We start from the raw sequence: 27431 nt of genomic DNA on the forward strand, positions 1-27431 counted from the left end.
GGGCCGGAACGGTGGCGCGGAGACACCAGTTTCCGGCGGGCTCCTTTGAGGGCGGACCCACTTGGGGGGCCGGGAACCATGCGAGGGCCGGAGCCCGGGCCTGGACCGACCATGGAGGGGGACGTGCTGGACACCCTGGAGGCGCTGGGGTGGGTATTCCCGGCGACGCCGTGGCCCCATGTACCGGGCGCCCTCCTTGCGCCGCGGGGTCCCCCCGCTGGGCCGCCGCCGTCCCCGGCGCCCGGCCCGGCCTTGCTCCCGCTGGCGGCGCGCGGGCGGGACGAGCCCGTTTGGGGGCGCCTCGGAGGGCGCTGGGGATGCGCTTGGGGGGGGGCGTGGGAGGTGCCTCGGGTGGAAAGCTTGAGGTGCGGGGCCCGCGTTTTAACCCGCCCCCCCCCCTTCGAGCTCCGTGCGGCCGGGAGGCGGCCCCCGGTCCCGAGAGTGTTGTTTTGGGGGGTGCGCCCCGGCGGCCCCTGGACACTGCGCTTCCCGCCGGCCGCCGCCACCTGTTGCTCGGTGAGGGTCGGGGGACCGGCCTTCCCGCCCCTCTCCGGGGCTCCCTGCACTCCCGCAGCCCCGTCCCGTCCGCTCGCTGCGCCCCCGATCTCCCCTGGAGACGGTCCACGCCGGCTCTGCCCGTCGGCTGCGTCGGGGCCGAGTGAGCGTGGACGCCGGGCCGGGCTGTGCCGCCGCGTCCCCTGCGCCCACCGACTCGGGGTTCACCGCGAGTTCATTCATTCCTGCCACCCCTGCAGCCTCCGTTAGCAACGCAGCCACGGGGTGTCCGTAGGGACTCACCAAGAGCTAATGCATGGGCTAGGCTGACGGAAAAGCCGCTAGTAGTTTTCTAATAGATTTCGGATCAATTTCCAGTAGGTTTCCGATTGTCCCGCCGAGCAGGCCGCGCGCGGGCGCGCGCTTGCTGCAGAGAGGCGACTGGCCTGGCACATGGGGGACAGGGCACGCACTAGCCGCACCCCGCAGCTTCGTCCGTCCTATCTTCTCACTGGCCCTGCCTCTTCTCAGATGATCTTGTTTTGCCTATTTATTGTCCCTTAAACCGTCTTCTCTCCCTCACCCCACCAAGTCAGCTCAACTGGGGGTTGACATAGAATGAGGTATGAGAAGGGAGGGGGAAGAAAGAAAGAAAGAAGAGAGAGAGAGAGAGAGAGAGAGAGAGAGAGAGAGAGAGAGAGAGAGAGAGAGAGAGAGCGCTCTTCAAAGAGACTGCAGCCTGCTTCACAAGTGTTTATCCACTTGCGTGGTGGACTTTCTTGTTCTCCCGTGGCACAGTTTCCCATGCCGTTGTGAAGTCTGGACGCGCTCCTCGCCTTCCTCCGTGTTTCCCCAGACTGCTTGCTCTCCTATCAACTGCTTTTGTGATGTTAAGTACACTTTGCTTTGATTCACAGTTGCTTGGCTCTGATTCACCCGTTACTTGACCTGTACCCAGCAGGTCCCTAGTAAATGGCAGTCAAATAAAATAGCAGTAATTAATTAGGGAACTAAGATTTGTTGTCTGGAGGGTCAGGCAGGCCGACTTTGTTCAGGGGGTTACTGAGATCCGCACCTGCACGCACACCAGCAGCTTTTTCTGTTCTGAAACTATGTAAGTTATATTTTTTATTTGTAGGGTTAATAAATGTCATTAGAAATGGGTATCATTGTAAAAGAAATAGAAATATGTAAAAGGTTAGAGAGCGAGGACAGTGGGTAAAGAGCTTGCCTTTCGTGCTGCTCACCCCAGTTTGATTCCACGTATGGTCTCCTGAGCACCAAGAGGAGTGATTCCTGAGCACAGAGTCAGTAAGCAAGCCTGAGCACCCTGGATGTGGCCCTAAAACTGAAAAAAAAAATTATCTACCTATTTATCTTTAAAGTATATGTGCTTAATCCTGGCTCTATGCTCAGGGATCATGCCTAGCAGTGATGGAGGTACCATATGTGGTACCTAGAATCTAACTCAGGTCAGCCTGTGCCATGCAAGCACCTTAATCCCTTAAAGCCCAAAAGCTTGGGATTTTTTTCCCTTTGGGACGAGGGGTGATGGTGCTTGGGAGAGGCACATCCAGTGATGCTCAGGAATGATCCCTGGGCTCCATGGGTTGTGGCCCCCAAACAAGACACAAACAGAAGAATAATGAAAGAAGAAAATGTATTTAGTTTAATTAAGGTAACATATAAAAATATAATTTGAAATATTTTTTTGTGGTGAGGTTTGGGGCCCCCCTCTATGGTACTCAGCTTTTCCTGACTCTGCTCAGGAGTGACACTGGTGGTTTTGGGGGGACCATAGGTGGTACCAGGGATTGAAATGGGCTTATTCTAGAGCCAGGCAAATGCCTTACATCCTCTCTACCTCTCTGGCTCCTAATTTGTCTACCTCTCTAGCTCCTAAAATAATTTGAAAATTCAAGGCTCTGTTGAAATATACTCTGTAGTAGTGTTTTTTTTTAACAATATAGAATTTTAAACAAATAGTTTAGATTAAAATTATTTTAGATGCTTTTCAGCATTAATTTTTTTTGAGGGGTGTGGGCCATACCTGACGATATTCAGGGGGTGGCTCTGTACTCAGGAATCACTGCTTGTGGTGCGTGGGGGACCGTATAGGAGGCCGGGGATCGAATCCTTGTTGGGGCTGTGTGCAAGGCAAGCGCCCTACCCACTGTAGTATCATTCTGCTTGCAGTTTTAGTTTTTAAAATTTAGGTCTCTATATTTTTTCTTATATTGAATGTGACATTATTAGCTTCTGTTTTATTTGATGGTGTTAATACATAATGTTTAGATTAAAATTCGTTTATAACTTTTACTTCAAATGTTTGTAAAATCCCAAGTGTGGATTATATGGAGTAGGACCATTTATGTCACAAACCACGTAGAAAACCTTTCAGGCTTTGTCCATATTGTCCCTATCACTTAACTTTTGTCATTATTGTAACAGTCAGAGGCAGTATGTGAAAAGATAATTTGTTACAAAGTGTAACTTAATTGTAACTCTAACTGGAGCCGTAGCTCAGGAGAGCCCAGCAAGCTACCTAGAGTATCCCGACCAGACAGCAGAGCCTGGCAAGCTACCCGTGGCATATTCGATATGCCAAAAACAGTAACAACAAGTCTCACAATGGAGACGTTACAGGTGCCCTCTCAGCAAATCCACGGACAGTGGGATGACCGAGGGGGTGACAGTGCTATTATGTAACTTAATGTGAAGTAGGGTGAGAAGCAACCTCACAGGGAAGTCTGTCACTTTCCTCTCTCCTCACCTTGTTCTTCAGAGAAATACCTGGGGAAGTTTAGGACTGATGGAAGCCTGCTTTGAGCACCTGCCTGGTGCAGACCTTACAGGCCTGATGTCTCACCAGCTCCACGGGGCAGTGGTCAAACTGCACCGAGTCACGCTTGTTCTACAGGGCGGTGTGGAAAATGATCCCTATCCTCTGATTTCTTGGAACTGTGGAACTCAGGCTGGAGTGAGGACAGGAAAGGAAAGTCAGTCCTAAGTCTACCCAGCCTTTTCAGAACATCACTTCTGTGCAGAGAGAATTTCAGGAAGGAGATGAATGGTGAAGCCACTGTCACTGTCATCCCGTTGCTGATCGATTTGTTCGAGTGGGCACCAGTAATGTCTCTCATTGTGAGACTTATTGTTTTTGGCATATCCGATACACCACGGGTAGCTTGCCAGGCTCTGCCTTGTGGGCTCCATGCTCTCGGTAGCTTGCTGGGCTCTCTGAGAGGGGTGGAGGAATCGAACACGGGTTGGCCGAGTGAGAGGTGAACGCCCTACCGCTGTGCTATCGCTCCAGCCCGCATGGTGAAGTGAGATAGGTTAATTTGTGAAATACGGGGAGAGGAAGACTTGACAGCTCCAGAGACCAGGGGTTTCTCCAGAGTGGAATGAACACTAATGAGCACTTGGAATGGAGTTGTAAATAGATATTTTCCATAATTCCTTTGGTCTGGAATTCTTTACACAAGTAAGAGCTAACTGGGCTTTTCAGGGGGGAAAGCATTAAACGTCTGGTGGCTCATTCTCAGTTCTCTGTGGCTTGTCCATGAAGTGCTGGGCCTCCCGTCCCAGGGGTCCAGGCTTGCTCTGGGCCTGGAACTCTGCGTCACAGAGGCCTTCTCCTCAGGTGGCCTTCATGTCTCTGCTTGGCTTAGCTTCCAAATACATAATGCTAGGCCGCCCATCTCTCTGTCTGAAACATTTTGTCCTATTAAAGTTAAAACATGTGGAGGGGAGAAAAGTGGGTATGGATGTATAGAGTGTTGCCGTGGGGATTTTTGCTGTTGTTGCTTTTTTAACATTTTGTGTCTTCCTTCCTAGGTACAAAGGACCACTGCTAGAAGAGCAAGCCCTTAGCAAGGCAGCGGAGGGTGGATTATCATCACCTGAATTTTCAGAACTCTGTGTTTGGTTAGGCTCTCAGATAAAATCGTTGTGCAACTTGGAAGAAAGTATCACTTCAGCTGGTATTGGCATTGTTTTTTGTTGTTGTTGTTTATTTTTAGTTTAGTGGTAAAATGAAGTGATAGCTTATGATTTATAATTTCATCTGATTATAAAGTGATGTCATAGGATTCAACTTTATATTCAGATTTCTTCCTACATTTGTCTAAAGTTGTAAACAGTTGTTGGCTCTCTTAGCCTTAGTTTTGTTCTTTGGAAAAAGCAGAGTCTGGAAAAAATAAATTAAAAAAATTGTAAAGTAGAGTCTGAATTTGTCGTATTGCAAATTTCAAGTGAATTAGGCAAAGGGGGAAAAGTTAAAATTTGTGGTATTGCAAATTAAGCAAATTAAGGTGGTTATTTTGGCAGTTGAAGAGGGGAGGGGAGAAGAGTCTCTTAGTGATGGTGGGTCTGGAGGTTAGGGCCCGAGTATTTAAACTTAGCCTGAGGTACAGCGCGACTGGACCTGTGGTGCCCGGGAGTACTTGTGTTGTTTGGGACTGAACTCCCCTGGCCGTGTGCTTGCCAGGCGTGTGCTAGAGCTCTTTGAGTTATCTCGCTATCCCTAGCATACTACTTTCAAGTACATGTTGTCCTCTATTGAGTGTTACTATCAAGTGTATGACGTTGACAAAGGTTTATATAGGAATACTTTTCTTTAAAATATCTGGATTAACTGTAGGAGTTTTTCCAGGTTTTGGGGGTATATTCCATCTGCCCCATAGTCATTAATTACTATCTGGGTGTATGGAGATCGTGTGGATCTTTGGTAGAATTTAAGACTGTGTAAAAAAAAAAAAAATTTTTTTTAGGCTTTTGCTAAGGTCAAAAGCCTTAACTTTTGACCTTTTAACTTTTCCCCCTTTGCCTGACTCACTTGAAATAAGATAAAGTAAGGTGAGTTAAAATTGATGTCACAAGTTCTTTATAATTAAGATAGTGAGATTTAGGCGATTACATTTAATTTTGAATTCATAGAAATGCAATAGAAATAAGCTATTGACACTGAAGCCAATCAATGATTATAGTCATAATAATGCTTTTAACATTTCAGTTTCTGACATAAAAATAATTTCACTTTATTTGCTTTTATGGAAAGTCCACTGGAAAATACTAAGGGATTCAAGTATAAAAATATAATCTTGGGCCTGGAGCAATAGTACAGCTGGTATGGCATTTGCCTTGCATGTAGCCAACCCGAGTTTGATCCCTAGCATCCCATATGGTCCCTGAGCACCACCAGGAGTAATTCCTGAGTGCAGAGCCAGGAGTAACCACTGAGCATTACCAAGTGTGGCCCAATCCTCCTATGCCCTGCCCCCCACCAAAAAATGTACATAATCTCATTATTAGATACTAGGTTCTACACTTAAGTGTTACTTTCCACATGTAGGTATTAGTTACTTTAAGCTTTGGAGACACAAATGTAAAGATTCAATGTGAAACTGAAAGTTTAGAATTAATTATAAATTATTAAAATCAGTTAGTGGTTGATAATTCTATGGTAAATATTCAGTAAATATTTTACGATTTTTCTTTTTTAAAGGAAGAGATGATCTAGAGAGCTTCCAACTTGAAATAAGTGGTTTTTTGAAAGAAATGGCCTGTCCATATTCTGTGCTCATTTCAGGAGAAATTAAGGACCGTTTGAAAAAGAAGGATGATTGTTTGAAACTTCTGCGTAAGTAGTCTTTGAATATTTAAATGCTTGTGTTTGATCTAGTTTGTTACTTTTAAATTAAGATTTAGGAGATTTATTAATGAAGTTTTTCGTATATTAAAAAGATTTTAATATTGGATTTAAAATATGAAGCCAACTCATAAAGGTAGTATAAGTTCTAACATCATCTAACATTTCTGGCCCTTTTGGTTTATCTGGAATACTCTGTGCTTGTGATTTTGTTGTTGTTGGGGAGGGTGGCACACCCAGCTGCCCGCAGGGCTTACTCCTGACTCTGCTCAAGGAACACTCCTGGAGCTACTCAGGGGTAGCTATACAGTGCCCGGGATAGAACCAGGTCAACCATGTGCATGGCAAGCACCTTAATCCCTGTACTGTATCTCTTCCCCTTATCTTGGAATTTATGACAATGTTAAAGTGGGTGTGCTCCAAAGTCCTATTTAATCTTTTTTTTTTTTTTTTTTTTTTTGCTTTTTGGGTCACACCCGGCGATGCACAGGGGACACTCCTGGCTCTGCACTCAGGAATTACCCCTGGCGGTGCTCAGGGGACCATATGGGATGCTGGGAATCGAACCCGGGTCGGCTGCGTGCAAGGCAAACGCCCTACCCGCTGTGCTATTGCTCCAGCCCCCCTATTTAATCTTAAAGCTCTGGAAAATAGCCTTTTGATAACTTTTACTAAATTTTGTTTTTAGGAAGATTCCTTGAAAGTTGGCTCAATTATTTATTGACTCAATTTCTAATGTTTCTGAAACTATGCTAAGCACTTGGAATATACTGGTTTTTTTTTTTTTAATGTGGCTAGTTGAATACTAATGGGTATAGTTTATTTTTAGATAAACTGAGTGCTAAAAAGAGAAACTGAGTATTTAAATAAATTAAATGAGTATAGTTGGCTGAATTTGAAACAGCAATTACCAGTATGCAAACAGTTAACATAAATATTAGATCCCCCTTATTTGGTCCCTTTTTATTTTCATTGAACCTCTGTCAGATACACAGTTATAAAGCTGATCATGATTGGGGTTCAGTTATACAGTGACACCCATCTTCCACCAGTGTACATTTTCTATTAATTTATTTGGTCCCTTCATAAATCAGTTGAATATCATGCAGTTTTAAGAACCCTACAGATAAGCATTTGAAAGATTTTTTGTTTTGTTGTCTCACCCTGCATTGGCTCTGCACTCGGGGATCATTCCTGGTGGGCTCAGGGGACCATATAAACGCAGGTCAGCTGTGTGCAAGGCAAGCATCCTATCCGCTGCTCTGACCCTTGATTTTTTTGTTGTTGTTGTTCAAAGTGCTGAGGAATTATTCCTAGCATTGCTTGGGGGACCATATGGGGTACCAGGGATTGAACCTGGTTCAGGCATATGGTAGGCATTTGCCCTACGTGCTGTAATATCGTTCTGCTCCCTGAAAGATTTTTTTCTAACATCACTATAAGTTTACATAATTTATAAAAAGATCCTGTGAAGACCAGGGAGATAGTTCAAAGGGCTAAAAGGAGCCCCAGAATTTGATCCTCAACAGTACATTGTCCTCCAAGCACTGAACCAGGAATAGAACATACTATGTTAAACAAAGGGACATTCTTATGATATAACTCACTAACTAGGCTAGTTAGTGTCAGTAATATTGATTCCATTAGAACAGTCATAGTGTAGGTGTGTGTATTTAACTGTTGGTGATAATGTAATAGACATGTTAAATTTTTCTATTACTTTGTATATGTTGGATAAAACTTTGTGTGTTCATCCCTTTTCTTAGTTTCCCCATATTTCTCTCAGTGCAGAGTCATTGATTTAATTTCATACAAAAATAAAAGTATACTATTCTCACCTACCAAGTTAGCAAGTATGTGATATAAACCCATGTGGTACAGAACAAGTTTGTGGGAGTATTTATTCTCACATGCTGTGAGTCAGACTGTGATGGGAGAATAACTGTTACAAACTTTTAGAAGAGTAGACTTTCATCATGAAAAGTAAAATTCCCCTGTTGGGTCAGAGACATCGCTTACTTGGGCTGGGCACTTGCCCTGCATTTTGGAGACCTTGATTTTGATCACTGGCACCACATGGTCCCCTGAATATTGAACCAGGAGTAACCTTTGAGCACTGCAAGGTATTGCCCCAAAAGCAAAAATAAATAAAATTCACCTGCCTTTTTACTTTACAATTCCATAAGTAGGAATGCAAATTTATTTCCCTAAATATATAAAGATACATGAAAAAGATAGTTTTTAATGATAACTAGAAATGGAAATGGGACATCTTTATAGTAATAACACTATTACCTTTAAGATGAAAACAGGTTAAATGTGTAGATGGGGAATGATCAGAACATGAATGCTCTTATAAGTAATAGATACCTATATTGAATATATGTACAGTTACACACACACGGTCTAAAAAATATACCCAAGTAATGAGTTATGGTGAATTCCTTGGGAGGATGTGTGGTGGGAAGACTGAACTTTTCCAGTGTTGTATGCCATCTGCGTGCTTTAGAATTTTGAATACTAGGCTGAACTTGAGTTCATACATAGAAAAATGCCAGCTTTAATCCAGGTTCTTTCCAAAATACAAACTTTTTTAGAACTAATGATCTGTTTTAATGGAGTTTTTAAAATCAGAGGGACCTTTATATAGTCCTCACAAGCATAGTATGATGCATATTTGTCATGGAAAATAATTGAATTATTGCTGAGCCATCTTAGCAGCTAAAGCAAAAAGAGTAACAGAATGGATGGTATGTTTTTATGGCTGAAACAGTATACATGTTTTGCTCAATTCTTTCTGTCCATGAAAATCATCTTGAGTCTAAAACAAGCCACACATGGGGCTGGAGCGATAGCACAGAGTTGAGGGCGTTTGCCTTGCATGCTACCGACCCGGGTTCAATTCCCAGTATCCCACATGGTCCCCTGAGCACCGCCAGGAGTGATTCCTAACTGCAAAGTCAGGAGTAACCCCTGAGCATCACCAGGTGTGACTCAAAAAGCAAAAAAATTAAAAAAAATAAAACAAGCCACACAGATACTCAGTTCTTTTAGTTCTAGACGTTTAGAATCACTGAGGATGAGGCCCTGGCACTTGAAATTTCAAACAAGTATTCTGTTAAACTGAAATGGAATCTACTGTATTAAATTGTGGTCCAGGTGTGCACAGCTTTGTGCCCGCTTGTGTTTGATATAGAACAAGTAAACACAGAATCGGGCTAGAGCAATAATACAGAGCAATAGTACTTGCCCGTGGCTGACTTGATTTTAATCCCTGGCACCCATAAGGTCCCCTTCTCCAGCAAGAGGTGATCCTTGAATGTAGAGCCAGGAGTGAGCCTTGAGCACCACTTGGTATGCCCCCAAAACAAACCAAAACAACCCACAGTATTTTAGCCATTTGTAGTAAAAGTTACTTTAAAACACTATAAGTATCTTTTTTTTTTTTTTTTCTTTTTGGATCACACCTGGCAGTGCACAGGGGTTACTCCTGGCTCATGCACTCAGGAATTACTACTGGTGGTGCTCAGGGGACCATATGGGATGCTGGAAATCAAACCCAGGTTCCCGCGCGTGCAAGGCAAACGTGCTATCAATCCAGCCCCTCAAGATACTTGAGGCTATAAGTATCTTAAGAATATCAATTTACACATTAGTTTGCATTCTTTTTTTTTCTTTTTTTCTTTTTGAGTCACACCCAGCAATGCTCAGGGGTTACTCCTGGCTCTGCACTCAGAAATTGCTCCTCGAAGTGCTTGGGGGACCATATGACTATTTGGGATGCCGGGGATTGAACCCAGGTCAGCCCAAATCAGCTACTTGCAAGGCAAACACCCTCCCCACTGTACTATCACTCCGGCCCCTAGTTTGCATTCTTAAATAGTTGATTTGCTAATGGGTCTCTCTTACTGTACTTGAAACTTATTGTGAGTGTGTATTGTCTATTTTTTAAAAGTTTATTTTTATCCTGTTCTTCAGATTCTTTTTTGTGGTACATATGCCATTGTGGATTTTTAAGTGTATTAATACATAACAGTACTGATAGCTACTATGTATAAAGCAGATCTCTTGGACTTAGTCATTTGTACAGCTTAAACTTTGACTTCATTCTTTAATTTTTTCTTTACCCTGTTCCTAGAAGCCATCATTCTACTTTCTGCTTTATGAGTTTGTCTATTTTATATTCCTCTCATCCATGAGAAGATGCATGGTTCTATTTGTCCTTTTGTATCTTATGTATTTCACTTTGTACTGTGTGTTCTCAATTCATCTGTTACTGCCAATGGTAGAGTTGCCTATTTAATGGTGAATAACATTCCATTGCAGGTGAATATAGAACATTTTAGTATTTTTATTTTAAAACTGAAGGGCACTTAGATTCTGTATCTTGACTATTGTCATTTAGATCCAGTGAAGTTGGTAATAAAGATATCTTTGAGATCCTGTTTTCAGTTGCTTGGATATTTACCCTGAAACAGGGTTTTTAAAGGAATTCTTACTGTATTTTAAAATTTTGTTTTAAAATTGTAACATTTCTCCCTCCATTTTATTATAGTATTTTTAAGTACAGAGCTTCAAGCTTTACAGATACAACAGAGCAAGAAACACAAAAATTCGCAGTTAAATAAAAATAATGAAATTCATCAGGAAATTCAAGCTATCTGCGATGCCCTTGGTATACCCAAATCAACAACTTCTGACATTCCGCTTACGCTAACCCAGGTGGAGTCAAAGGTACCATATTTCAGTTTTCATTTTCCTCAAAGTTCAACTGAAGGCTAGCATGAAATGTGTTAAGAATGAAAATATTCGAGAGCGGGAGAGAGTTGAGTGTCTGTGTTAGAGGGACCCGGAGTTCCATCCCCGGCACAAGTCATTAGGGTGTGGTCTGCCTTGCACCACAGCTGCCTCGGCTAGGCCTCGGGCTGGCCAGCACTGCAGCCCATTCTGGATGAGGAGTCCTTGACTCCTAGCACTGCAGTGACAGCTCCCAGGAAAGTGGGGAGGGGACTCAAAGTAAATTTATTTTAAAAAGTATTTCTGAGGGAAAGAGAAGTGCCTACGCTAGAGGCAGGTGGGGTGAAGGGGACAGGGACAGAGGGAAACTGGGGACATTGGTGGGTGGGAATGTACAGATAGGGAAAAAATATTTTTTCTTGTAAGTTTATTACAGTTCAAGAGATCATAATTTCATATAAAATAATTTTTGAATTTGGACTTATTATGCTTGTGGCTAATTTGCCTACTAGACTTAGGAATTAGATCTTTTAAACATTTTTAAACTTTATTTTGGGGGGGGGTACCTCCGAGGTGGTGCTCGGGAGATCTGGGGGCCACTCCCAGTTGTTTTCAGCTTGCCTGAGAATGTCTTACTGCTCTGACCCTGAAGTGCCCAGGACCACCAGGGCCACCCCCAGGGGTGCTGAAGCCTGGGGTAGGGGCCTTGAAGGCCAGACCCAGCAGTGCTGGGGATGGGCGATGCCTTCAGGGCGGAGACTGAAGAGTGTGTGCCTTAAGCCAGTCAACAGTTCATTGTGATGGAAATTATAAATTGAAGAACCCCTTTCCTAAGCAAGAATCTCCATCGTTGTTTCAGGGAATGCACACACATTTTCATAGTAAAGCCTTTTGGTAGCTCTTTCTGTGGCTTTCTGTGTTTTCCGTGATTGTTTGGCTTTGGAGCCACACCCTGAAATTCTTTACTCTTGGTTTAGTCTTCAGAGGTTGCTCCTGGTGGTACACAGAGAACCCAGTGGGGCTGGGGATTGAACTGGGCCTCTTGCACGCACAGCACGTGCTCTAGCCCTTTGAGTTATCTTCCTGGGCTCCATACATAGTTTTTCTTGTTCTAGAAAGTGTTTCAACTTGAATTAATTTAACTAATGCCCCTTTGAAAAAGTCTACATTGTAAGGATAATTCTTTTTCTAGGATAGGGAGGTGTATTTTAATAATTTCTCTCTTAACTATTCTTGAGTATTGAAACACTGTAAGGAAGAATAAGATTGTTTTAAAATAGAAATAGACTTATATCAGTCTTTCATATTTATTTTTAGGTGAAAGATATTCTCTCCAAAGTCCAGAAAAGTCATGTTGGAAAACCACTGTTGAAAATTGATTTAAATCTGGAGCAGGCGGTAAATTTTCCTCCTTGTTTTTTTATATGTAATCAAATGACTGAATACAACTTAATTGATCACCAGGTCCCTCCCTGTGACGCATGACTAACTGCGTCAGTTGGTGAGTGCAAGGGCTAGAGGGTGTAAGGGCCACTGGCAGTGTACGGGGTGGGGCATGGGGTTAGACCAAACTTGAGCTGGTGGTGCTAGTGTCCCGCCAGGGCCCCAGCCAGTGTTTCTGGGGGTCCCATGTGAGACATGTGTTCTGCCACTTGAGCTATCTCCCCAGCTCCTAAGTACAAATGAATATTAATAGTAGAAGTCTTGATTTTACGATGGGTATTATATGGTTGTTATTTCGGAAATGGGGAATGAAAATAGGTTTGATATTCTAGAGTAATGGGTCCTAAATTTCTTCGGATTTTTATGTTTTTAGATAGTTTTTTTTTTTAATTGAATCACCGTGAGATACAGGTGCAAAGCTTTAACGTTTGAGCTTCAGCTTTACATTGATTGAACACCCAGCCCTCCACCAGTGCACATTTTCCACACCAGTGTCCCCAGTATCTCCGTTTCCCCCATCCCAGTCCTCACCCTGCCTCTAAGGCAGACAATTTCCTCAAAACATTCTCTCTACTTTTGGGCATTAGTTTGCTTGAATTTTCCCACTGCCATTCAAGCCTGCCTTTCAGGGGCAGGTGCTAGATAATTAATTTCCTGTTGCTCACTTTGAATATGAGAGGTCACGTGGCTGCTTCCCGTGGGCTTCTGGAATTCTAAGGTTGTAAATGGTTGGGGTCCAGAGACATCTCTGTAGGGCACTAATCTATTTTGGGATTCATTTGGGAATCCCTGGAGCAGGGCCTGGACCAGGGCCTTGTGTGTGGAAGCTCTTGGTCGCCGGGATTCCATCTGGAGCAGCCAGGGAGAGCACACCTCCTCCATCTGAGGTGCCCTGGTGAAATTGGCTTAGTACAGGGCGCGGAGAGATCATCTGGAGCAGCCAGGAGAGCACACCTGCTCCATCTGAGGTGCCCTGGTGAAATTGGCTTAGTACAGGGCGCGGAGAGATCTCTGGCAATATGGTGTCTTCCAGTACTCGCTGCTGTGTCTCTGCACGTTTTCAGATAGTGATTTGAAAAGTATTATAGTGTTTAATAGCATATGGGAGTTGGAAGTTGAAATGAATTAAGTTTATTGGTATTTTCTTGTTGATAGAAGATATATAGCCAATTGCTTAAATCAGTACATTTGATTGAAATTAAGAAACTCACTCTATCAGTTGTTGAATTTAATTGCATATAAATTAACCTTCTAAATAACATCATAAATGCTGTAGCAAATGTTCAGTCATTTAAATAATTAGTATAATATCTTGTGAGATCAGAAAGTCAAATCAAAGTATTCATCAGAATTTAAAATTTTTATTTTGTGTTTAATAAGTCTAAAGCTTAGGATTTTTGTTTCCAAATTATTTAGGAGCAACTAGAAAGAATAAACGATGCTCTTTCCTGTGAATATGAATGCCGCCGGCGGATGTTGATGAAACGTTTAGATGTGACAGTGCAGTCCTTCGGATGGTCTGACAGAGCCAAGGTAAGGCTGTTTTCCCATTTGTGTCCTGTAGGTGGTACTCTGTGACAGCTCTTTGGCTTCTCTCTTAGTCACTGAAACATTTTGCAGTTCATCAATTCTTTGAAGTCATGAACTATGTCTAAGCCAACTACTACTCTCATATTTATCCTGGTCTTATATCATTCTCTGTTTGCATGTATCTTAACTCATCCGCCAAATCTTTTACATTTATTTCAGAGTCACAGATTGCTGTGTGCACGCGTGTGCGCACACAAACTGAACAAACAAAAAACAAAAACAAAAAAACAAGAATGAGCATTATAGGAAACAGTGTGTTAGATATAAATGAGAAGCTGATCAAGGAATATAAGGACAAGAATAAATAAGTTCAGATAGCACTGATGTTCTTAAAAATATGGTTGTGGATTGTGTTTGTTCCTTTTGAAAGTGAATGTAGATTGGGAAGTTTTCCAAATATCATCTCTTCACATAATTTTCCAGGGTGTCTTTCATCATTACAGTCTTTATATTGGCTGAACAATTATTTTGCTATATGTGGGATAAGCTGGAATTACACAATTTTACTCAGATTTGCTGGAACATTCGTGATGGTTGTTTCACATGTTCATATGCTTCTGTTCAGGTGCTTCCATTACTTCACTCTTAAGTGGTTTCTCTCTATACATGATGTCTTGCATTTGTTTCATTTGACAGATTTTTTTATAAAACCACACATTTGATGGCTTAAATAATAAACTTTTAGTCTTTTAGAGTTCTAGAAATAGAAAGACCTAAAATCAAGGTATTGGCAGGGTTATATTCCTTTTAGTTGCTTCAGGGGGAAATCCCTTTCCTTGTCTTTTCTAGAAAGCCTCCAGAAACCAAATGGAAGATGAGTCCTTGGCTCTTGTCCTCATCCTACATCTTCAAAACCAGTAGTGAGGATCTTCTGAGCTTTGTGCCTTTCCTTCCTCCTGTCTCTGCCATTCTTGCTCTTAAGGGTCCTTGGTCTCACACTGGATCTACTGTGGTAGTCCAGTATCATCTTTCCATATTATGATTCTTAACTTTGTTATGTATTTATTTATTTTGCTTTTTGGATCACACCTGGTGATGCACAGGGGCTACTCCTGGCTCTGCACTCAGGACTTACTCCTGGAGGTGCTCAGGGGGCCAGATGGGATGCTGGGAATCGAACCCTGGTCAGCCATGTGCAAGGCAAACACCCTACCTGCTGTGCTATCGCTCCAGCCCCTAGATTCTTAACTTTGAATATGCAATTGTGATTAATATATTCATAGCTTCTAGAAATTTGGATGTGAATATTCTCAGATTACCAGCTGTTCTTTTAATTGTTTTCCTCTTGCATTTGCATTTTTCTATTTCATGCTATTGTCTTTTCTTTTCAAATATACTTTAAATAAAAACTCAGGTGTTCCAAGGAGTCTTCCCATTTTCTGCTTTTGTTCACCTCCCCTGAGTTTGAGTCCTCCTGTTGCAGTCTGGGCTCTTTGCTTGTCCATTCTATGCTATTCTAGCACTTCCTGGGTCCCATCACCTCTTCCATTGTTTATTCCTCTTTCATTTTTTAAACTATTTGTTCTCAGTTTTTCTCTGATAATACTTTATACCCACTCTGAAGTTTTCTTCATTATCTGGGGGTTTTGGCCCAGACCTGCTGTGCTCAGAGCTTACTCCTAACAGAGTGCTCAGGGGTTACTCCTGGGGCTCATCTGGGGACCATATCTGCTGCTGGGATCGAACCTGTGTCAGCCACAGGATAAGCACCCTACCTGCTTACTGTCTTTCTGGTCCCTACTCTGGCAGTTTTTATCTTTTTTATGGTTGTGTAATATGTCATTAACCTGAAAATTAAAAAATAGCGATAAAATTTTAAATATGCTCTTTTAAAAATGTTTTGATATTATATAGGCATGTTATAAAGGGAAATTTAAACTTAAATCATTGATATTTTTCAGAAGTATGGTGCTTTCTAGGTAATTAGAGTGTAAACCTGGTTGCTAACTGCAAGTTTCACACTAGTAAATGATTTGTTTTTTAGTATTTAGTATTCAGTTAAACAGATAAGACAGTTTCCCTTCCTTTAGATAATTGATTTATGCTATGAAGATCTCCTTTCAAACATTGGTCATTATCAGAAGATGATAGGTGCCCATTAGATAGTTAGGTGTCAAAAGTTTTCCGCTAGCTGCGTGACTTCTGGACAAATTTGTAGTGTGATGTAGATTTATTTCCCTTATGGCTTGTGCTGTTTGTTAAATATGTATATATAAGTATATAACATCACTGTTCCTGAGAGCCATACTTAAATTTTGTCAGTGCCAAGGAGGGGTACTCTGAATGCAAAGGATTAGTAGTCCACAAATAGCTTCCTATCAAAGGGTGATGGGATTAAATGTGTTTCATCTAGTGCATATTTTGCTGATTGGGTAAATATAAAATTATTGGTCAAAACTCTAAGAATATTGAAGGCATTGCTTCATTTTTCTTTAGCATTTAGGGCTGTGGGTCACCTTTTATTTTTCTCTGAAAGCTTTTAGGTTATTTTCAATCTTTGATGTTCTGAAAATTCACAATGTATGTGGGTTTGAATTTTTTTTTATTAAGGTACTAAATAAATACTAAGTGAACCCTCTACTCTTTAGACTTTTAGCTTTTATGTTTTCATTAATTTATTCCCTTCTGTCTTTCTTTTGAAACTCTTGTTAAACACTGAATGGCTTGGATAATTATTGTTGTTTGTTTCTATTATTCTCTTTTTTTTTTTTTGTGAAGCAAGGTCAGGATTTGAAGCTTAGATGTGAGAAAAGAGAACAAATACATGCTTCAGAGAGAACACAGGCTTCTCCAGTGAAAAAAGCTGGCAGAGGCCTAGAGACAAGGAAGCCAGATAGGGGTTCAAAGGAGAGCATAGGCTTGAGGACCAAGCCTCTTTTTCCCTTTTCGATTCATTTTTCTGCAGATACTGTCAATTTCATGTATTGAATTTTGTTTCTACTGCATTTAATTTATAGAAATTGCTAGGGGGGAGAAGGGGAAAGGGTTCTTAAATTTTTCTTTTTTCAAGATTTTTATTTTAAATGGATGTTCTGTTTTCTCAAATGAGGATAATTTTTTTTGTCACTTGTAGGCTGATTTTTCTTTTTTTGGTCTTTCTTGGTCTTGTGACTTTCTTCAAATGAGTAAATGAATAGTGGTCCTTGGTTGTCCATATTTAAGAGCAAGATACTTAAAAGCAACTGTGAAGTGCAGTCATTTTTAGAAATTGTTGACATCCGAGATTGTTGGAGCTGGCTATTGTGTTCTGGGAATTTTCCTTTTGAGGGGTATCCTTGCAGAACTTGGGGACCTGGGTTCCCCTCTTGGTGGACTTGGCTTGACAGAGTGGGCGTACACGGACCTGTGTTTGGGTTATAGTATACTTCAGCTTATGGTGCTAGGGAACACCAGACCCATCCTCGTGATGTTCAGAGGCCACCAGACACACGTGGCGCTGCTGGCTTTGTGGTGCTGGGGATACAACTCAGGGCGTTCTACTCTTTTGAACCCAACCATGCTCAGGGCTGTTTCTGGCTCTGTGCTCAGGAGTGGACCCTGGTGGTTTTCAGGGGGACCATATACAGTGCTGGTGATCGAACCAGGGTCGGCCACCTGCAAGGTAAGTTCTTTATTTCCTATACTATACATCCATTCAATATTTAGGGGGTGGGGGTGGTGTGTGTGTGTGTGTGTGTGTGTGTGTGTGTGTGTGTGTGTGTGTGTGTGTGTGTGTGTGTGTGTGTGTGTGGTGTGTGTGTGTGTGTATGTGTGTGTGGTGGGGGTCTGGCACAGCTCAGTAACTTCTTCTTGAGGTTCGGTCACTTTTAATGGTACTCAGGGGACCATGCCGTGCTGGAGATCTATTTCGGTTCCCTATTTGCAAAACATGCACTCTAGCCCATAGAGCCATCTTTTGTCCTCTCTAATTAGGATTTTTTTTTGAGTGTTATATTTTAAATGATGCTATAATTCTTTTTAGCATTAGATTCTTTTAGCATTTAGATTCTTTTCCTGTATCATCACCAAAAATATTTGTGTATTTTCATTTGTAAGTTTCAAAGTATATTTGTAGGATAGTTGGGTCACTCCTGTTAGTGCTTGGGGAACCATATGCAGTGCCAGGGGTCAAACTGGGGTTGGACACACAAAAGGGAAGTGCCTTAGCCTTTGTACTATCTCTCCAGTCCTCAGAATACATTTCTGGGGGGAGGAATTGGGGGTGGGACACACCTCAGGGCTTAATACAGCTCTGCACTGAGGGATTATTCCTAGTGCTGCTCAGGGGACTAATGTGATCCTGGGAATTGAACCTGGTTGGCTGTGTGCAAGGCAAGTGCTTTGCCAGCTACCCTATTGCTCTGGCCCCTAGAGACTATTCTTACTGTAGATTTCTGAATGAAAGTTTACTGTCAAAGATGATGTTCTTGATTCAGTGGGAAAAATATTTTCTATAGAGCGTTTGAATTTAAACTTCTGCCAGTGGGGTATAAATTAAATTTTGTCCTTTAGTTCTCTTTACTGTGTCGGATATATTCAATTTTTATTGCTGATTTGATGTTAAAAATATTAAAAAATAAAAATTTAAATTGGTCTGTTTTTATTGGTTAAATTGAACTTTTTTAAAAATGTGTTAGTCATTTGAATTTCCTCTTTTTAAAAGTTTCTATTTGTGTCTCATTTTATTTTCCCTTCAGTGTCTTCCTGTTTCCCTTTCAGTTGAGTGTTTTGTATATTAAGATATTAACTAGTTGTTATATTTGTTGAAAATACTCTCCTTAGTTGTCTTTTGAATTTTCTGTTGTGTAAAAATTTTTTTAATATTTTTTTAAATAGTTGAGTTGTTTTGTTTTTTTTTTCAGTTTAAAATGAAACCTTAAACTATAAATCCTTTATTGTATTTGGATTTCCCTTTGTTACATGCTATACCTAATTTTACCATTAAGCAGCAGTTCCTTCCAGTTTTCATTTAAAAAAATAACTCATCTAGGGGCTGGAGCCATAGTGCATTCTATCTGGGTTCAACCCCTGGCACCCTGTATGATCCCCAAGCCCACCAGGATTGATCTCTGAGCATCACCAGCTGTGGCCCAACCCTCCACTCCCCCCCAAATAGCTCATTCCTTTTCTCTTCTCCTCACCTTTGAATGCTGCCTGTGTCATTTATTGATTCGTATATTTATGAGGTTCTGACTCTTAGTTGTCCTGTATCATCAATCTGTTTCCCCCCTCCCCTACTCTCCCCACTCTCCCAGGTTCCATGTAATTCGTCAGAGTTAGTATAATAAACCTTTGTTTTGAGGGTCAAATAGACTTATTGTAAATGAGTAAATTTTTGTTCTTTTTTCTGTTTTTTTTTTTTTTGAAAAATGTTTAAGCTTTCTAAGCTCAATTTTTCTTTTATTTGCAAAAGGGGTAATAATCTCTCTAAAAGGATGCTTTGAGAATTAAAGAAATAATGACAAATGACTAGTATCCTGGCACATTTAATAAATATGCAATGAGTATTCCCTGCTAAGACAATGATGATAATATCCTATTATGTGTTCGTATCTGGAAGAATTCTTCTTTTTCAGAACTCTTTAAATTATTTGTATGTAGTTAGTTCTGGATTAACTTCGGATTTATTTTTCTCCGCTTCATTGTCCCGTCTCCAAACCAATCCAATAGATTTTCCATTCCTTTTTTAGCCAATTGAGAGAAAAACGGACAATACTCAGTGTCCTGATCCAGAAACTTTATCTCCATTTATCCAAGTTTCTGTTTTGTTTTTATGATTCACTAATGTTTTCTTCTTAAAAGTCCTATATGTATTTTTGGTGAAGTTATTTTAAGTATTTTGTCTTTGGTCATCCTGAATGGAATTTTTTTGTTACCTTTTCAATGAGTTTTTACTGGTAATTATATATTCTTTTAGCATCTGTTGGTCTGTTTTTTCTTTTCATATGCAAACTGTCATTAGGTATTTGGATGTTTTGCACTTTACTAGGTCTGCATTGTCTCCTTTCTTTCTGGAGATTTTGACTGGCCTTACTTTTTCAATTGAAATGTTTGTTCTCTGGTTCCTTTTGTCCCTAATTTTTGTCTTTTAGGTAAAAACAGATGATATAGCAAGAATTTATCAGCCTAAGCGTTACGCTCTGTCACCTAAGACGACAATTACATTGGCCCATCTCCTAGCTGCCCGTGAAGATCTGTCCAAGATCATCAGGACAAGCAGTGGCACCAGCAGGGAGAAGACGGCGTGTGCCATAAATAAGGTTTGTTTCTTCTGGCATAGTGGAGAATGCGTTTATGATATCTTTATTAAATGTTTTTATGGATTTTGATTCTTTTTTAAAGATGCATTTATTATATCTTTATTGCATATTTAAATATTTGTTATATCTTTAATTGAATATTTTTATGGATTTTAATTCTATTTTTTTCAAATAAGATCCTAAAAGAGAGAATGGTGGAGAGACCCATCTTTCTGTTTATTTTGTGTGTAGGTATTCATTGAAACATCTGCTTTCATAAATTAAACCAAAATTTTATCTGAATATGAGAAATTAAGAATTGTTTTTCCTGATAACTTTATCAATAACTGACTTCTAAGAATTTTATCCCTTGTCATTAAAATTCTACAGGAGTCATTCCAGGGTGCTGACATAGTGCTCATTTCATCAGTGGAAAGGGAAACCTACTTTGTAGTCATAGAACCTGGTTTATTTTCTATCATTTTTATCTATCTATCCTACATTTGTTTATTTTTTTTATTTGGTCACCATGAAATTACAAAGTTATTTTTGAGTGGGTTTCAGACATACAGTGTTTCAACATCAATCCCGTCATCAGTGTCCACTTGTACGCCCCACTGTTTAGTGTCCTACCCACCACTCTCATCCCATATTATCTGTCATTTTACATTTCATCAATTACAATTGAGAAGTCAGATGAGGCAAGTCACTAAATCACTCTGATAACTTCAAAGCATTTATCTCTTTCTGAGATTAGTCTTAAATAAGCCTAGAGCATAACCTCCTTATCTTAAAATAATAGCAGCAGCAATTAACTAATATAGAATGCATGTTGGCTTGACAAGCATGTAACTCTGTTTAGATGATGCATTCTGGAAACTCTTACCAAAAAGCAAAGCATCAGAAGTAAGGGGGTTGAATTATTTTAAGACATTTTATCTCATTATTCATTATCCCTGTAATGAGAAAGGTGCCATAGAAGATGCTGTAGAGAATGCCTTGCCAGGGTTGTATTTAAAGTCAGCTTTTGGCAAATTGTGTCAGCTCACCAATGGGATGCTGCCCCATTTGTGACTGATTTAAGTAAATCCAGTTAGATCTCTAAAAAGAAATGAAAAATAGTTTGCTAATTTTTGCTAATCTTGGCATCAGTGTTTGTGCTTCTTTATTACCGTGTTAGGTCAGTCTCCTATTTTCTCCGTTTTCAGTCTTTAAATATGTTTGCTATCTCGCTCCAGGTATTTATAATCTCCTGCTGGAGCAAAAGTTCAATTAAGTGACATTATCCATCTTTCTTTTGAGTTTATTTTTTAGATTTGGGGCTATACCCACTGATGCTCAGGGGTTACTCCTGGCTCTGCCCTCAGGAATCACTCCTGATGGTGTTCAAGGCTCCATATGGGATGTTAGGATCAAGCATCAGTTGGTTGCATGCAAGATGGTACCTGCTGTACCATCTCCTTGGCCTCTCTTTTGAATTTGTATAATTTACCCACTAATTATTTGAAAACAGTCTTAGTTCTTAGAGCAGTATTCCCATTTACTAATCAACATAGTGATGAAATTGAAGAGATTAACAACTAAGGAAAGTTTCTTGTTTGGGTTTGATTATAAGGTAATTTTAGGGTAATTATGTCAAAAAAGTTGTAAGGCTGACTAAATAGAATGCTTATGTACTTTGAGCTTTGCCCCACAATGTTGTATTATTTTTCATTCATGACATAAATTACGAAAACATGGTTTTGATCAGGGGATCAATGGAAGTGGAACCAAAGTCATTCAGAACTTATTATTATTCTTTTGCTTTTTGGGTCATACCTGGAGATGCACAGGGGTTACTCCTGGCTCATGCATTCAGGAATTACTCCTGGCAGTGCTCGAGGGACCATATGGAATGCTGGGAATCGAACCTAGGTCAGCTGTGTGCAAGGCAAATATCCTGCCCACTGTGCTATCGCTCCAGGCCCCAGAACTTCTTCTTCTTCTTTTTCTTTTTATTATTATTATTATTATTGATTATTATTGAAGGAGTTAGTGTTTTACTTTTCTTGAAATAGGCTCTCTGAAAAAAAAATTTTTTTAATTAAAAGAAAAAAGAAATAGGCTCTCTGAAAACTTTTGATTTTCTCTTGACTGTGATTGGCACAAGATACCCTTATCACTGCTGTCTTTTTCTGTTTATGGGTATATAAAGTAGATCTTTCTTTATAAAAAGTTGAGAACTTAAGGACAGGGATAGATAATACAGGGGCTTAGGTGTGTATGCTGCATGTCACCAACTCCAGTTTTATCCCCAACACTGCGTCAGGTCTCCCAAATATGGCAGGGATGATGATCCCTGAACACAATGGGTGTAGCCAAAAATAAAACAAGCAAACAAAAAAAGAAGTCTGGAGACTTAAACCAAACTCTTAGGGGCTGGAGAAATGGTATAGCGGGTAAGGTGCTGGTCTGGCACAGGACCAACCTAGGTTCTATCCCTGTAACATACATGTTCCCTACCTCCACCAGGAGTAATCCCTAACACAGAGCCAGGAGCAAGCCCTAAGAACTGCTGGGTATGGCCCCCCAAAAGCAAACAATACCAAACTCCTTTGATGTTTGCCTTTTAAAGAGTGTTTACAAAAGCATACGGTATATTTATTATCTTCATAATTATATACCACTGTTGTCCCATTGTTCATCAATTTGCTCGAGCAGGCACCAATAACGTCTCCATTGTGAGACTTGTTACTGTTTTTGGCATATCGAATACGCCACAGGAAGCTTGTCAGGCTCTGCTCTGCAAGCAGGATACTCTTGATAGCTTGCCGGCCTCTCTGAGGACAGAGGAATTGAACCCGGCCAGCCACGTGCAAGGCAAATGCCCTACCCACTATGCTATAGCTACATTCCTACATATAGCAGCCAGTATTGAAAGTTAGTGAGTTTATGTTCCTCATAAGAAAAGAATAGGCTATTGCAATTCCTTGTACTTTTCTGCACTGGTACTTTTTTTCACATGGGTAGGTTTGCCTTGCACACAGCTGACCCAGGTTCGATCCCTGGCATCCCATATTGTTCCCCGAGTACCTCCAGGAGTAATTCCCGAGTATAGAGCCAGGAGTAACCCCTGAGCATTGCCCAAACCTGCACCCCTCCCACTCCCAAGAACTTGTGAAGCAAATTTAAACGAGAACTTAAATTAATAAATCCTTTATTAATTTACTCCTCAAGAAATACCCCTCTTGATTATTTAAAATAGTTTTTTTTTCTCTTTTTGGGTCAGACCCGGCGTTGCTCAGGGGTTACTCCTGACTCATGCACTCAGGAATTATTCCTGGCGGTGTTCAGGGGACCGTATAGCATGCTGGGAATCGAACCCCGGTCGGCCGTGTGCAAGGCAAACGCCTTACCCGCTGTGCTATGGCTCCAGCCCCAATTATTTAAAATAATTTTAAAGAAATTACTTTAAATTTATGTACATTCTAAAGAATTTGTTACATATTCTCAGTACTAATTCATACTGCTGTTTTCATGCCCTTAAATATTTGATTTTGGCCCTTTGTTAGAAGTAGCAACTTTAGTGTCTTTAGCATTCTTTATGTAAATTTAAATGTTAATTTGATTTTAGTGTCTGCACCGCACCTGGTCATGTGCAGGCCTTACGCCTGGCACTGTGCTCAGTGGTCACTCACTCCTAGTGGTGCTTGACATTAAACCCGGGTCAGCCGCATGCAGGGAAGGTGCCCCACCTGCTGTACTACCTCAATGACCCCAAATTTAATCCTTTTAAAATATTAGAAACTGAAAGAAAATGTTTCTTCACAGGTGCTGATGGGCAGGGTACCGGACAGGGGCGGAAGACCGAATGAAATTGAGCCACCACCCCCTGAGATGCCCCCTTGGCAAAAGAGACAAGAAGGCGGCGGCGGTGGCCGGGGTGGCTGGGGTGGTGGCGGTGGTAGAGGAGGAGGTGGGGGTGGACGAGGTGGCTGGGGAGGAGGAGGAGGAGGGGGAGGAGGAGGCTGGGGAGGGGGTGGGGGAGGAGGTGGAAGAGGAGGTTTCCAAGGCAGGGGAGATTACGGTGGGAGAGGAGGGGGCTACGGTGGAAGAGGAGGCTACGGAGGAAGGGGTTATGGAGATCCGTATGGGGGAGGAGGCGGGGGGTACCGACGATACTAAAAGCTGGGGAAGAACAAGCTAGGTAGCTGCTTCTTGGTAAATGCATTAGGTATGGTGTCCTAAAGAACATACTTGAATGTCATCCCTGAAGTAAATGCCATGTTAGATTCCCTGATGGTCTCATTCTTGAATTGGCTTAATATGTAAGAATATTGTTTTATACTACCATTTGCTGTCTTAGACAAAGAGATTTTTTTCTGTGTGTACCCTTGAGCATGTTGTCTTTTCTAAAAAAAAAAAAAAAAAAAAGCAAAAATTTTTTTTTAAAAAAATGTAAATATTTATTGCCATCTGACTTGGAAAATGGAAAGTATTTTATTGTCATGATTGAATTTAGATTGTTAGCTGTATTTTATTCAAGTCTGAGATGTAGATTACCCCACTTCAAGTGGCAAGGGATGTAGACTATTGTCTTCCTTTTTATTCCTGTGGTTGTGTTCTGTATTTAATTCTACTTTACAAAATAGTAGGAAAAGACCCTGATAATTTTCATAGGTAGTCATCTTGATTATTTTCCCTCTTACTGGAGGCAGTTATTCTGGCGAGGTCTCTGTTAAAAGTTCCATGAATTGAAGCCCAAGTATACTTTTTCCTACACATATTTGGTTGATTTTTCAATTGAATTTAAAATTTGTGTAACTTTTATTTTTTGCGTAACAAAGCAAAAGTTAATATTGAGGTCAGAATTATTCTAAGGGACAAGGATGTACTAATTTTACATGATGTATAAAATATGTTTCTATAAACTGGTTTCTTCTTCATTTGTGCAATCACTTTAGATATCTGCATATTAAAATACAGGATTCGTTGCATTCAGTATATCAGAACTTGGGCCTTGGCCACCCCTTGGTAATTCTGATTTAAATTGAAATTCAGAAAACATGGGGCTTGGCAATATCCGTGTGGTTTGCGGTAGTCAAAGGCTTGAAGGTCAAGAGTTGTGAATTCAAGTCAGAGCACTTAGTCCTAGTCCAGGGGTCTGTGTGCTGAGATGACCTTGTTTGCAGGAATTGATTTGTTCTTATTTATAATAAGGAAATGTGACAGTTGCCCCCTTATAACAACAAATAACCAGTACAATCTGTTGAGTTTATAGAGCTTCCAGCATAATAGTTTAAAGGCTAGACCAAGTAATGCTTTGGTTTTTTTTTTTTTTTTTGCATTCTTTTCTTACTGAAGAGAATTAAAGAGAACCACACAATCTTTTTTAGTTCTACTGAAAAATCTGTATCCCAATCAAGGCTCAGGGTCAACAAACTTCTGTGATCTAGCTAGCAGAAAGTTTGAGTACCAGAGCTTGTCTGAATGGTTGGCATTTTTACTTTGTATCCTTTTACAGTAAATGGTGGAATTTTAAATGCTAGAATTTTAAAAGTATTTTGTATATTGCAGTCTTGGCCTACTATTTTTCAAGCTAACCCTTTAAAGAAATTTGTTCAGTTAAATAAAACAAATTTTATCCATTTTTTGTAAACTTAGACTCAAAAAATATTATTATTATTATTATTATTATTATTATTATTATTATTATTATTTTGGTTTTGGGGCCACAACCAGCTATGCTCGGGGGTTACCCTGACTCCTCTGCACTCAGGGAATACTCCTGGCAGGCTTGAGGGACCATATGTGGTGCTGGGGGTTGAACCTTGGTTGGTCAGGTGCAAGGCAAGTGCCCTGTCACTGTGCTTTTTCTCTAGCTCCCCAAATTAAGTGAAGATACTTAAATTCACAAATGATACTTGGAGGGAAATTCTTTCCCTAATTTTTTTTTTTTTTTTTTTTTGCCTTTTTGGGTCACAGCTGGCAATGCACTGGGGTTACTCCTGGCTCTGCACTCAGGAATCACCCCTGGCCGTGCTCAGGGGACCATATGGGATGCTGGGAATTGAACCCGGGTTGGCCTCGTGCAAGGCAAAGGCCCTCCCCGCTACGCTATCCCTCCAGCCCCATGCTTTCCCTAATTAACAAAACACTGAGGACTGAAGTATATTTGTGAGGCCCTGAAAGAAGCTCAATCCCCTTCACTTTGGGCGAAGCTCTGGAGGCTCTTAAGAACCACAGGGCTTATGCAGCAGCTAATTACTAGGCCCAAGCACTGAACTGTCCTGTCCACTTGGTCCATTCTAGACCCTAATATCTTGTTTTCTCCCACAAGGTACGATTTTTATGATAACCTTCACTCTGTAAATTTTCTTTGGTGTAAGTATCTTCTGAGCAATATCTGTAATAGCAATAAGGCAACTTGGGGCCTTAATTGAAAGATAATGTGAAAAGCTTTGTAAATATTTGCAAATGATTGCAACATGAATGTCGTATGATGAGCGGCATTTTACTGCTTTCTAAAATCTTGACACCTTTTTTCTGTGTCTCTTTAGTATTTTTTCCATATTTTCAATTTCACTTTTTTCTCTGCTTCATTTTCTTTTCCCCTGTTTGGCCTAGCTTGTACTATCTTAATAGCACTTACAGACATGACCTTACAGGAAGTTTCTGAATTAATGAAGTAGCTGATGTCTCATATGGACCTTATGAAGGTTCTATGTCCTGTCCATATATTCACTCCAAATAAGCCCTCAGCAACAGGGATCAGATATTTTCTGTGAATTTATTATTCCTTTATATTCTTCAGATCAGGGATACCTTGCCTCAATAAGCAGAAAAACATTTTACCTGTATTTATATCAAAAGTGGGTAAGATAACCTAAAGAAAGACTTGTGGCTAGAAAATGTTCTTAATAGTGATGACTTGTCAAAAGCAGAGTTGAAATATTTGGAATGGGAATTGGGTTGGAGAATGAGAGTGTTTAATCTTTCCTTCAGTATCAGGTTGTGTGACATCATTTTGAGTGATATTGTCAGAAAGATATTTATGCCCACATTCAAATGTACCAGTATGGTACACAATGGAATTTAATTGGAATTATCTTTTCATCACAGTCTTGGTTAAACAGAAGTTGATTAAGGAATGAAGGAGAAAAGCATGGCTGTCTCTAATCATTCTAAATATTTATAAATAATATCTAGGAGGCTGGAGCGATAGCATAGCAGGTAGAGCGTTTGCCTTGCACACGGCCGACCCGAGTTCGATTCCCAGCATCCCGTATGGTACCCTGAGCACCGCCAGGCGTAAT

General features: G+C 40.7%; 1 protein-coding gene across 1 annotated transcript; it reads left to right on the forward strand.

Moving 5' to 3' along the window:
• On the forward strand, positions 1-24465 carry FAM98B (family with sequence similarity 98 member B). The gene is made up of 8 exons (XM_055130277.1): positions 1-149; positions 4336-4481; positions 6005-6139; positions 10704-10882; positions 12203-12283; positions 13745-13861; positions 19990-20157; positions 23947-24465. Exons 1-8 carry the CDS (start codon positions 79-81, stop codon positions 24298-24300), a joined length of 1251 nt encoding a protein of 416 aa, XP_054986252.1. The 5' UTR covers positions 1-78; the 3' UTR covers positions 24301-24465.
• Positions 24466-27431: the final 2966 nt, after the last annotated feature.

Source organism: Sorex araneus, chromosome 3 (assembly GCF_027595985.1).
Source record: "Sorex araneus isolate mSorAra2 chromosome 3, mSorAra2.pri, whole genome shotgun sequence".
In the NCBI taxonomy this organism is placed as follows: Eukaryota; Metazoa; Chordata; class Mammalia; order Eulipotyphla; family Soricidae; genus Sorex; species Sorex araneus.